This window comes from Nicotiana sylvestris, chromosome 6 (genome assembly GCF_000393655.2).
Source record: "Nicotiana sylvestris chromosome 6, ASM39365v2, whole genome shotgun sequence".
In the NCBI taxonomy this organism is placed as follows: domain Eukaryota; kingdom Viridiplantae; phylum Streptophyta; class Magnoliopsida; order Solanales; family Solanaceae; genus Nicotiana; species Nicotiana sylvestris.
In genome coordinates this window covers 129,520,132-129,534,074 of record NC_091062.1, presented here as the reverse complement: position 1 = coordinate 129,534,074, position 13,943 = coordinate 129,520,132, and the positions used below count along the sequence as shown (strand labels likewise).

At 39.9% G+C, this 13,943-nt stretch overlaps 1 protein-coding gene across 1 annotated transcript; it reads right to left on the bottom strand.

Annotated features, from left to right (window-relative positions):
* Positions 1–10,714: 10,714 nt before the first annotated feature.
* LOC138871277 (uncharacterized) lies at positions 10,715–11,122 on the bottom strand. Its single transcript, XM_070149152.1, has one exon. It carries the CDS (start codon positions 11,120–11,122, stop codon positions 10,715–10,717), a length of 408 nt encoding a protein of 135 aa, XP_070005253.1.
* Between the last annotated feature and the right edge of the window lie 2,821 nt (positions 11,123–13,943).

Genomic DNA, 13,943 nt, shown 5'->3' with positions numbered 1-13,943 from the left:
TGATGATGAGCGTGGGGTTGTGCACTATTGGGGATTGTGACTTAGTCTGTCCCGAATGACTATTTTATCACCTATTTGACTGAGACCTATTTGCTATCATCATGATTTGGGCTAAATACCATATTTGGGCATTGTGCCAACTATTTGAACCCTTTGGGGATTTTTACTTGTATTTCCTCACTGTTTTGACTTTATTCTTGAACTCAGTCATGTTATATTTCACTGTGTTTTGTACTCAGCCATGTTTACTCTGTTTTAACACTTACATGAACTTTTAAATGATATTTTGGCTTGAGAAATATGTTTTACTACTGCCCGAGTGGCTTGTGAGGGTTTTTGACTGAGTAAAGCCGAGGGCCTTGCTGTGAGGAAACATTTGATACTGATTATGAGGCCGAGGGCCTGAGATATGTATGCCACGAGGTGGCTTGATTGATTGTGGCCGAGGGCCTAGTGATGATGCCACGAGGTGGCTTGATATTGCGCTTGGGCCATAAGTAGTCCCTCCAGGAGTCTGTACACCCCCATTGAGCGCGAGTACCCATTGTGATGTGAGATTGAGCCTGAGGGGCTGGTATGGTTCTGAGATGTTGCCCGAGGGGCAATTTTATTGATACAGTGCCCGAGGGGCGAACCTTTACGTGTTTATTTTTCCTTAATTGTCTGTTAACTATCTGCTTACTTGTTAAAAAAGGATTTTACCTATCTTTTAATTGGTTTACTGATTTTAAATGGTTTTACTACTTCATTATAGAATGCTTTGTCACTTACGTGATTTTTTACTTTCAGTCTTTATTTACATTTGTTACTCACTGAGTTGGAGTAATAACTTTACTCCCTCCACCCCTGTGTGCAGATTCAGGCGTTGTTGATCCTGCCAGTGCGTTGAGAGCTCCCGGTGGACATTCGGAGTTCACGAGGTAGCTGCTTGACGCCCGCAGACTCGTGTTTCTCCCTCTTTATCATTTCTATTTCTAACCAAACAATTGTAATAGTTTATAGACTTATCAGATTTTTAGAAGGATGTATAGATGCCCATGACTAGTGACACCCCGGTTAGGACTGTGTTGGGTAGTCCTTCTGCATATTTATGATATTATCTGCTACTTAGTATTATTAAAGTATGTTTTAGACTATTTTTTTGCTGATTAACTATTTAACATCGAATTGGGAATAGTAGACTGGCCTTGTCTTCATGAGAGGTGCTATCATGACCGGGTCCGGGTTTAGGGTCGTGACGAAAGAATAATTAAGTGCCTAAGCGATTAAACTAGTGTAGAAAGAGACATGGATTCAACAAGGAGCACATAGATTTGAATTTCGGAATGACATTGAAATAGGAACATACCAGTTAAGGAAGCAAAAGCAGAAAGTAAAGTAAGCAGGATTCCATAGTCTAGCCTTGGTTTTCAGTAGGCTAGACAAGCAATGAGCACAAGTAGCAGAAAGAGAAATGAGTGAAAGTATGTGTGTGTGTGTGTGTTTTTTGAACTACTATTCGTGTGTAAGGCAGAATGAGTGTGTGTGTATATATAGGAGTCGAATAATATATGTAAATAAGGCAAGGCAAATTAACATTACATAATAAGGTAAGGAAATAATCAAGTAATCAATCAAGCTTGACAAGGGACAGAAAATCAGGGAATTATTCCCATAAATGACTTGGATTGAGTTTCAAAAAATTCAATAAGTGGGTTTAACAACCAATTAGGGTTAGAGCCCATAAATCAAGCAATGAGTCGCACGAATAAGGCAATCATAGGTAATTAGAGACCAATCAAGGGTCAGTCAATCCCATTACAAGAGTTTCTAATTAGAGATCTCTGAATTAAGGCAAGTGAGTAGAAATCAGTAATGAAACCCTAGATAATTTAGTTAATCAATCAATTATTCAAACAATAACGGACGAAAATGTTGAAGTTACACAATGAACAACCAAGCAGTCGAACCATAAACATAACTATGTAAGAAAGATTAAACAAACATAAGGATCTCAGAAAACTTTTTTGCAAAAACAGAAGTGGAAACCCTAAATTTTTTTAGAAATACTTAAGGTTGATTAATAGAAGGAAGATCAGGAGAATCTTAAAGAAACAGTCATGGAAACTCGAAACTACTTCAAACATAGAGGTTCGACCAACAAATAATGAGAAAACCAAACCCTAACTTAACAAAGTGCTTAAAAATCGGTTAATCAGTAAAGAAATAAGGGAACCTTAAGGAAAAATCAGTGACGAACACAAAATCGCTCAAAAGCTATAAGGATCTGGACAGATTCAAGTCCAAACATTAGGTCTTTGAAGAAAGAAAAAGAAAGGGTAAAGAGAATATTGTCTTGAATCAGAGATTTGAGTCGTAAAACATCGATAGAAAGCACTCCTAGACCATAGACTGACTCTTGGATAGTTGTGAACAAGATCTCGACTAGATATCTTCGAGATCCTTCCATGAAATTGCAAAATCGAGCACCTAGGGGAAGTAGGAGGCCTGTAGGGGTCTCAAACACCCATGGAAATCCATGGATCGAGTGAGAATCGAAGGGATTAGGGCTGGTTTTTGGTGGAGGCGGCTAGGGTTAGGGTTGGGTCTCAGAGAGAGATGGAGAGGAGAGGAGTTTTAGGGCGGTTGTTTTGTGTAAAATGAATTAGGGTTAGGGGTCATTGGAGATAAAAAAGGAAAGGGGTGATGGTGGTCGTTGATCTCTTTGATCAATGACCATGATTAAAAGGGTTTGGGGCCGGGTAGATGTCTTAGGTTTTGGGTTGGGGTGGATTTTGGCTTGGTTTTTGATTTAATTAGAGTTGGGGAAATTGAAATTGGGCTATTTAATTAGGCTAGGTCCGAAATAAACGGGATGTGTGTTAAATACCCCTTTAATTGATAAAAATTAAAAATAATTAACAGATTATAAAAATGGTTTCCTTGCCTAGAAATGTTTTAAAATAATTACTTAGTATTTTAAAAATATAAAAATCTATTTTCTAGTAAAATAATATAATAATGCATACATGGGCTATAATTGCAAAGCAATTACAATTATAACCCCAAAAATGCAAACGTGGCTATTTGTGAAATATTTATAACATAGTACAAAGGCAAATGATAATTTAAGCCACTGAATTATAAAACTATTTGTGATGCAATTAGTAATTGTTTATATAAATGAAAATACTGGGATAAATTAATTAAAACCTGTAACGACCCGACCGGTCGTTTTGAGCATTTGCATTTCGCTCGCTAGTTCTCGGGCATGACTAGCCCCGTGTGATGTATTATAACTTATGTAAATCGTCTGTTTTGGTTTTCAGGGTAATCGAAATGAATTTGGAAGAACAGTTCTCAGTTTGAAACTTAAAATTTGAAAGGTTAACCAAGTTTTGACTTGTTAGTATATGATATCGGATTAGAATTTTTATGATTTGGTTAGCTCCGTTAGGTGATTTGGGACTTAGGAGCGTGATCGAAATGTACTTTGGAGGTCCGTGGAAGTTTTAGGCTTGAATTGGCGAAAATGAAAATTTGGCATTTTCCGGTTGGCAGTGGAAATTTTGATATCGAGGTTAGAATGGAATTTTGGAAATTGTAGTAGGTCCGTTGTATCATTTTTGACGTGTGTGCAAAATTTCAGGTCATTCGGACGAGGTTTGATAGACTTTTTGATCGAAAGAGGAATTTGGAAGTTTTTGGAATTCTTAGGCTTGAATACGATGTCAATGTGGTGTTTTGATGTTGTTTAGAGCATTCCGAAGGTTGGAACAAGTTTGAATGAGGTTATGGGATATGTTGGCATGTTTGTTTGAGGTACCGAGGCCCTCAGGTGAGTTTCAGGTGTTTGAACGGATCATTTCATGTTGGAAAAAGTTGCAGAAAAACTGTTGTTGGTGTTGCAAGCTTTTGGCCTTCGCGTTTGCGATGGATCTCCCGCATTCCTGAAGGGTTAGGATGTGAGGCAGTAGAGTTGGCCTTCGCGTTCGCGAAGGTTTTCCCGCGTTCGCGAAGGGCTGAGGTCAGTAGTCATCGCGTTCGTGAGGGTTTTGCCGCGTTCGCGTAGAGGAAGTGGAATAGCTGGGACCCCAAGGCATTTGTCCTACGCGTTCACATAGTAGAGGTCGCATTCGCGAAGTTGTGAGTCAGTTGTGCATCGCATTCGCGAGAGTGTTCTCGCGTTCGTGTAAAAGGAAGTTTGGCCAGTGAAGCTTTGTTCTTCGCGGACGTGAGGGTGCTGCCGCGTTCGCGATGAAGAAAATACCTGGGCAGTCAGTTTATATTTTTAAAATCGAGGGTTTAAGTCCAATATCACAAAAGCCATTGGAGAGCTCGGGAGAAGGTGAAATTTGAGGAGATTTTCAGTGGAGCAATTGGGGTAAGTATTCTTCACTCATATTTGGTTTAATTCCATGACTTAGTCTTGAATTTTATCATTTAATTTGAGAAATTAGAGTGGAAATTGGGGGAATACGGAGGAAAAGTTTGAGAATTCTTTTGGCGATTTGAAAGGGCAATTGAGGTTGGATTTTGATGAATTTGTTATGGGTAGACTCGTGAGAGTTTAAGGATTCTTTGATGTGATTTTTATCAAATTACGACATGTGGGCCCAGGGGTCGGGTTTGGCCAAATTCAGGATTTTCGATGTAAATTGGTTATTTTCGAGTGGGCTTTGTTCCCTTAGCATATTTTGATGGTATTAATCTGATTTTGGTTAGATTTGGAGCAATTGGAGGCCAATTCAAGGGGCAAAGGCATCACGGGCTAGAGTTTGAACCAGATTAAGGTAAGTAATGTTTGTAAATGCTGTCCTGAGGGTATGAAACCCTAGATTTCACATCGTTGTGCTACTTTGAGGTGACACACATGCTAGATGACGAGCATGGAGTCGTTCACCGTTGGGGATTGTGACTTGGTCCGTCCCGTACGATTGTTAAGTCGCGTATTTGATTGAAAACTGTTTGATATCATTGTGTTTTGGAAAGTATTGCTATATTTTGGGTGGAATGACATATTTGGGCTCGTGCCAACTATTTTGGACCCTTATGGGGAGTTTTAACTACTGTTCCTCACTATTTTGACTTAATAATTGTATTCAGTCATGCTGTGTTTTATTGATTTCTTAACTCAGCCTTATTTACTAAGTTTTGATACTATAAATGATATTTTGAGTTAAACGCTCTGTTATATTGTTAGTCCGAGTGGCTTGTGAGGTTGATGGCTGAGAGAGGCCGGAGGCCTGATTGTGAGGTTGATGACTGAGATAGACCGAGAGTTTGATTGTGAGGTTAATGACTAAGAGAGGCCGAGGGCCTGGTTGTGAGGATTATATATTTATGGATCAGGATGCACGCCGCAACAAAATATATATATATATATATATATATATATATTTATATATGTATGTATGTATGTATGTATGTATGTATGTATGTATGTATGTATGTATGTATGTATGTATGTCTGTATGTATGTATGTACGTATGTATGTCTGTATGTATGTACGTATGTATGTATATGGATCGGGCTACACGCTGCAGCGATATATGGATCGGGCTGCACGTCGTAGCGATATGTTGGATCGGGCTGCACGCCGCAGCGATATAGCGCTTGGGCTGTAGGAGCCCCACTGGAGTCTGCACACCCATAGTGAGCGCAGTCGACTATATATATGGATCGGACTGCACACCGTAGCGATATATGGATCGGGTTGCACGTCGCAACAGTTATGTTAAGGTACCTATTGAGCGTGAGTGTTGAGTCTGAGTGCTGATTGCTGAGAGTTGAGTCATGAGTGACTGAGTGACTTGACCCAGGGGCTATATATATACACATATACGAGTGATGCTTTGCCTGAGGGGCATGTTTATGAACTTACTATTTTTCACTTCTCCTTAAAGTGAGTTTCTGTTGAATATGTTGAATAAATTACTGCTTTCACTCATCGTTAGACCGAGCCTCTATTGAAAATGTCAAACAAATGCTTTAAACAACTTTCATTTAAACTGAAGTTTTTACGAGGTGTTCGGGATTTAGTCACTAATTTGGCTTTGTTACTTCTTTCGAGATTTTTAAGTTATGAAATGTTTATGAATTTCGGTTTGCCGAGGGGCTGTATACGAACTATGTTTTGCCCGAGGGGGCGATTATGATTTTCATCACTTTTACTATATATATTTCATTAAACTTCTAATGAAAATGTTAGAAAGATATTTTCTAAAGGATTTTATTGAAGTTGGAAATTTAACGAAATGATTTGAATGGTATCCTATTTTAGGAACATACTGTAACCACTGTGCTGCTCTGACGTGGTTTACGTAATTTTTTATTGCTCAATCCTCATTTACTTTTATTACTTACTGAGTTGGCGTACTCACATTACTCTCTGCATCTTGTGTGCAAATTCAGGTATTTCTGAGCTCAGTGGCAGGTTAATCGGAGTTAGCAAGGTAGCTTCCTGGCGATCGCAGCCCTGCTTTTCTCCCTCCTTATTCTTCCTTAATGTATTCTTGTGATTTTCCCGGCCATGTTGGTCTTTATGTTGATAGATAGTTGTAGTAGATGCTCATGACTAGTGACACCCCGATGTCGGGCTTGTGTATTTATTCCGCACTGTTCATTTAGACTTACACCATGAGATTATTAATTAATAAATGGTATAAAAATGACTTTTATTGAATAATGGTTGATTCGGGAATTGTGTCGGCTGGCCTAGTTTAACGATAGGCGCCATCACGACCGGGTCAGTTTTTGGGTTTTTGACAAAACCCTTTAAAAAATGCAGAAATTATGAAAAAATATTAATTGATGCTAATGCATAGTTTTGGAGGTATATATGCATTTTAAAAAATATTATAGGAAAAATTGGGTATCAACAGCTGTCCCTCTTTACTCGAGAAGGATGAAAGATTTTTCGGGTAAAGAAATGATGGCCAATTTTGACCGATTGAGATGTTTTGAAAAATAGAGGCCAAACCCTGGTCTTTGAGCTGCCTACATGTCGCTGGCTTTACATGAATCAGACCATGTATAGTTCTGGATCCCCCGGTGAATAAAGCCGATGGAGTTGTTATAGGAATGGTGGCCACTTTCAGCAAAGGTTCTTTTATGAAGGGCAATGCCGGATGGAGTTATTGTTGCGAATATAGAATGTAACGGATGTATTATAGGGCAGATAGCTGGATATCATGGAGTAGGATGGGTAACTGATGAGAATCGGTTATCGATGGCAACGTGAAAAATGGCATGAGCGGAAACCAGAGCGAAGGCTGTTCCTGTTTGAAAAACGACTACCTTCTGGATTACCTGCAAAACTTAAAACACAATGCGTGCGAGTATATAGATAATGAAAATTACCTTTGGACCATGAAAGATTGTCTTTGGACAGTACAGATGGCGTCTTTAGACTAGGATGTTCTGGGCCATGAATTGTGAGATAGGAGATTCGCAGGCCATGAAATGATGTTCAGGCCATGAAAATGGTGCCTCCGAAACATGATGCCTTTGAATAATGATATGCAAATTTAAGAGATCCTCAGGCCATGGCATGGTGTCTTCCGCCTATGAGGATGATGCCTTTAGACAATGACACCTTTGGACAAGTTGGCGATGTTTCAGCCCATGAGATGCAATAATATGATGCTAAAATCAACAAGACAAGTCTTAATCTTGTGAGGTTGAAAGTAGAGCTTAGCCCGAAAGAGGAGCAAATAAATAGAGCCGTAGAAACATCGGTTAGTCTCGGCAAATAAAGGCGATAATTGGCCTTAAGCAAATAGGAGGCAGAGTTTAGCCTCATGCAAGATTTGGGACATGGCTTAGTCCCATGCAAATGGAAGGCAGAGCCTAGCCTTATGCAAATATGAAGGCATGGCTTAGCCTCGTGTAGGATTTGGGACAGGGCTTAGTCCCATTCAAATGGAAGGCATGGCTTAGCCTTGTGCAAATATGGAGGCAGGGCTTAGCCTCGTGTAAGATTTGAGCCAGGGCTTAGTCCCATGCAAATTGAAGGTAAAACCTAGCCTTATGCAAATATGGAGGCAGGGTTTTGCCTTGTGCAGGATTTGGGACAGGGCTTCGTCCCATGCAAATGAAAGGCAGTGCTTAGCCTAATGCAAATATGGAGGCAGGTCTTAGCCTCATGCAAAGATTTTAGACAGGGCTTAGTCTCATGCAGAGAAAAGGCAATGCTTAGCCTTATGCAAATAGGAGGCAGAGCTTAGCCTCATGCAGAATTTGGGACAGGGCTTAGTCCCATGCAAATGGAAGGCAGAGCTTAAACTTATGCAAATATGGAGGCAAGGGTTAGCCTCGTGCAAAGATTTGAGATAGGGCTTAGCCTCATGCAGATAGAAGACAATACTTAGCCTTATGCAAATAGGAGGCAGAGCTTAGCCTCATGCAGGATTTGGGACAAGGCTTAGTCCCATGCAAAGAGAAGGCAGTTCTTAGACTTATGCAAATATGGATGCAGGGCTTAGCCTCATGTAAAGATTTGAGACAGGTCTTAGTCTCATGTAGAGAGAAGGCGGTGCTTAGCCTTATGCAAATGTAGAGGCAGGGCTTATCCTCATGGAAAATTAGAGACAGGGCTTAGTCTCATGCAAAGAGAAGACAATGCTTAGCCTTATGCAAATTTGGAGGCAGGGCTTAGCCTCGTGCAATATTTGAGACAAGGCTTAGTCTTATGCAAAGAAAAGGCAATGCTTAGCCTTATACAAATGTGGAGGCAGGGCTTAGCCTCATGCAAAATTTGAGACAGAACTTAATCTCATGCAAAGAGAAGGCAGTGCTTAGCCTTATGTAGTGAACAGGTAGCAAATAGGAGTAGAGTGTTTCTTAGCTGGAGATATATTTGTGTCTGGCAGCTTGATTGATAGTGACTTTCATATGTGTATGCTTGCGAATACTTCTGTTGTGTTCACCATGCCTACGTCCAAAGAAACATTGTATGTTTTGTAAGGGGAGGTTGGTTCGTGCCTTCGTCTGCTGCTTTGCTCCGCTCAGTTCTAGAGGCCCTATTTGAATTGCCCTGGGTAACACCTGGCTGTCACGGAAATAGAGTTTTCAAAAATATGCACGTATTGATTAAAATAGAGTTATTTTTATGAATCATAATGAAATATCAAGTAGTTTAGATGAACTGGTGACTATAACACATTTCAGAGACATTGCAGCTTTCTTCTTTTAGAATTTTGAGAGTCCTCTTCAAAATTCTGCCCAAGTTTGGTAAGTGATCCTTCGGCCGTTTGCATGTGTTGAGACTTGCTGAACCTTCTCCGAAATTTTGAGAATCCTTCTCAAAATTTTGCCCCAGTTTCTTAACCAATTTCTGACTTTCTGGCATATGATGGCGTCGGCCAGACTTGCTTCGGAATTTTGAGGGTCCTCCTCAAAATTTTGCCCTAGTTTCTAGTGCTGGGAAAAATGAAAATTTTATTATGATATGATCGAAACCACAGGGCTGCCTACGTATCCCCTCTTAAACAGGAATCAGGTCAAGCGTACTTAAATTACATCCGATGAAGAAATGTAAACAGTGTAAACATAGTATCTCTTGCCTGCGTTTGAATTGATTGTTTTTGGTCAGACTTCTCCATCCATTTCTGCAAGTATGAGTGCTCCTCATGTTAGCACCCTATGAACCATGTAGGGACATTGCCAGTTGGGAGAGAATTTCCCTTTGGCTTCCTCTTGATGCGGGAATATCTTCTTTAGTACCAACTGTCCTAGTGAAAACTGTCTTGGTCAAACCTTTTTGTTGTAAGATCTAGACATTCTGTTCTGATAAAGCTGATCGTGACATACTATGTTCATTTTTTTCTGTCTATAAGGGCTAGTTGCTCATAACGGCTCCTTATCCATTCTGCATCGTTGAGTTCGGCTTCTTGTATGATTTCTAAATATGGGATTTTTACCTCGGCCGAAATGACAGGTTCGGTACCGTAAACCAATAAATAGGGGGTTGCCCAATTGATGTGTGGACTGTAGTGTGGTACCCCAATAGAGCAAAGGGTAACTTATCGTGCCATTGTTATGGTTTTCTTCCTTAATATCTTCTTGATATTCTTGTTAGCAGCTTCCACAGGTCCATTCATTTGAGGCATGTATGTTGTAGAGCTTTTGTGCTTGATTTTGAAGGTTTCGCACATGGATTTCATCAGGTCACTATTGAGATTAGCGGCATTATCAGTGATAATGGACTCGAGAACTCCTAATCGACAAACAATACGATCCTTGACAAAGTCTGTGATGACTTTCTTGGGTTACAACTTTGTAGGATGTATTCTCTCCCCATTTTGTGAAGTAGTCAATGGCCACTAAAATAAACCTGTGCCCGTTTGAAGCAGTGGGCTCGATCGGACCGATGACATCCATTCCCCAGGTAGCAAAAGGCCAAGGTGCACTTGTTGCATTGAGCTCATTAGGTGGTACCCTTATCATGTATGTATGTACCTGACATTGGTGTCATTTTTGTACGTACCGGATGCAATCCGTCTCCATGGTCATCCAAACATATCCGGCTCTGAGTATTTTATTGGCTAGAACAAAACCATTCATATGTGGTCCACAAGTTTCGGCATGTATTTCTTCGAGAAATCGACAAGCTTCATTTGCGTCAACACACCTTAACAACACTAGAACAGGAGTTCTTCTATACAGGGTCCCTCCGCGTTGGAAGAAGTGATTGGACAGCCTTCGCAACATGCATTTCTGAGTGTGGTTTACCTACTCTGGATATTCTCCTTTTGACAAATATTCTTTGATGTCGTGGAACCAATGTTTTCCATCCGTTTCTGCTTCAACATGATCACAGTAAGCCAGTTGATTATGGATCCTCACCGGGACGGGATCAATGAAATTCTTGTCCGGATGTTTTATCATTGATGCCAGAGTGGCTAGTGCGTCTGCAAACTCATTTTGAATTCTAGGTACATGTTTGAATTCTATCATTGTGAATATTTTCATCAATTCCTTCACATGATACAAGTAGGGTAGTATCTTTGTGTTCTTCGTAGCCCATTCTCCTTGAACCTGATGTACCAAAAGATCCAAATCACCGATTACTAGCAGTTCTTCTATATTCATATCGATGTCCAGATTGAGCCCCATGATGCAAGCCTCATATTCCGCCATGTTGTTGGTGCATGGAAACCTAAGTTTCGTGGATACAGGGTAGTGTTGATTTGTTTATGACACCAAAACCGCTCTAATGCCCACTCTTTTGAAGTTTGTGGCGCCATCGAAGAACATCTTCCAACCGTCGTAAGCTTCGGCAATATCCTCTACTACGAATGATACTTATTCACCAGGAAAATACATTTTCAAGGTTTCGTATTCCCCTCCCACAAGATTTTCAACAAGATGGTCTGCCAATACTTATCCTTCGACCGCCTTTTGAGTTACATAGACGATGTCAAACTCACTTAACAGTATCTGCTACTTGGCTAACTTCCCGGGCGGTATGGGTTTCTAAAATATGTACTTCAGGGTCCATCCTGGGTATGATGTACGTGGTATAGGCACAGAAGTAATTCCTCAATATTTGAGTTATCCAAGTCAAAGCACAGCAAGTGCACTCCAGCAAAGAGTATAATGCTTCATAAGGTGCGAACTTTTTACTCAGGTAGTATATGGATTGCTCCTTTCCCCCTGTCTCGTCATGTTGTCCAAAAACACATCTGAAAGTTGTATCTAATACAGATAGATAGAGTAGCAAAGGTCTCCCAGGTTCTGGGGGGACTAGGACTGGCGGTATGGACAAGTATTCCTTGATTTTGTCGAAAGCCTTCTGATAATCTTTGGTCCAACTCGTTTCAGCATCTTTCCTCAACATTTTGAAGATGGGTTAATATATAATTGTAGACTATACTATGAAGCGACTGATATAGTTAAGATGTCCCAGGAAACTCATCACATCTTTTTTGCTCTTTGGTGGCGGTAACTCTTGAATAGCCTTAACTTTGGACGGGTCCAACTCGATCCCTCAGCGGCTAACAATGAATCCCAACAATTTTCCTACGGGAACCCCGAATGCACATATTGCAGGGTTCAGCTTTAGGTTGTACCTCCTTAGCATTTCAAAGAACTTTCTCAAATCTGCTATGTGATATGTGGCCCTCTTGGATTTAATAATGACGTCGTCAACATACACCTCTATTTCTTTGTGTATCATATCACAGAAAATGTTTTTCATGGCTCTCATGTAAGTAGCCCCAGCATTCTTTAGACCAAATAGCATCATCTTATAGCAGTACACCCCCATGGTGTAATGAAAGCTACTTTCTCTGCGTTTTCTTCATCCATCAAGATCTGGTGATAACCTACGAAGCAATCTACAAAGGATTGGAGCTTATGCTTGGCGCAATTGTCGATCAAGAGGTGTATATTTGGTAGTGGAAAGTCATCCTTGGGACTTGCTCTGTTTAAGTCTCGATAGTCAACACATACTTTGCCTTTCCCATCTTTCTTTGGAGCTAGTACAATGTTGGCTTGCTGGTTGGGTACTCGACTACCCTGAGGACTTTGGCCTTGATTTGCTTAGTGACTTCCTCCTTGATTTTCAGGCTCATATCTGGTTTGAACTATTTGAGTTTCTACTTCACTGGCAAACACATTGGATTGGTAGGTAACATGTGAGCCACTACGGATGTGCTTATACCGGTCATGTCATCATATGACCATGCAAAGATATCCTCATATTCCTTCAAGAACTTGAAGTCAAACGAGTTATGAGACAAAAGTTGTCGCAACTTAGGTTCATAATCTTACTTAAATATTATGTCAAATGTAACTAAGCTTGTCTCCTAATTTACTTAGAATTATGAGTGATCTACCTACCAAATTGAATATCTATGAGTCTAGTTTCCAACACATTAAACCGTTTGTCGATACGATCTCGGAGTAGAGAGATATTCGCGTTTCTGCAAGACTGCACCAAACACCTCTCTATGGGGCCCACTTAGGCGGTTTAAAATATTTGGATATATATATATATATATATATATATATATATATATAAATATATAAATATAGGTGCCTCCAACCCGTTCTAAGTCATTTTTTTCACTAAATTCAGACCTTAGAACCCTAGAAACACCATCTCAAGGTTCTCTCAAGATTCAAGACCCAAACAAAGGGCAAACAACACAAATCAAGTGTAGGGAATCCCGTTGCGCTAGTAAGTTTGTTGTTCTTCTTGTTGCTGCTCATTTTTGTGTTATTCCAGCTCGTGTGGGAGGTTGTTTTAAGGGGTTTATGTTATTTAAATATACTCTCAAGTTCTTATATCAACCATAGGTGATTTCAAGCCTTCTAAAGTAATTCTAGTGCCAAAACGCTAATTGATTGCTAGTTTTGCTTCCTTGTTGTTGTGGCAGCATTGGAGGGATATTTCACGGATTATTAAGGTCAAATTGGAGTTGTTTTTCTATCTAAAGGTAAGGAACATCTTATTCTACATGTATTTAATATTATCCAAGTTGCGGCTAAGTCATTGAAGCTAGAACTTGTGAAATATATATTGAAAGGCTTGGTAGTAATGTTATCGGTTGGTGGACTACTTTGGGAGGTTCAATATGATTAACTTTGATGTTGTTTGGGCTGTTTGGTGATTGTTTTCACTTGTGGAATGTAACATAAATAGGAGAGGTGCTGTCCGTTTCATTGTAAAATAGTTTGTGGTCAGTACTTAGTAGTTACGACGCTTAAACGTTAACGATAGTGTCATTTCTCCTATTGTAGACTAATGAGTCGTGAAATTTGCATAGCTTGAGGTTGGGAAGTATATACAAGGTATATGAGGCTATCCCTTTCCTTCTTTTGAACGACTCCGATTGTACATAATGTAATGAACGAGCTTCCAAAGATACTCTACTCTTAGAAGCTAGTAGTACTTATATTGTTTCCCCTCTTATGGAACGATTGATGTTTATGTTGCTTATATTATTCTTATGTT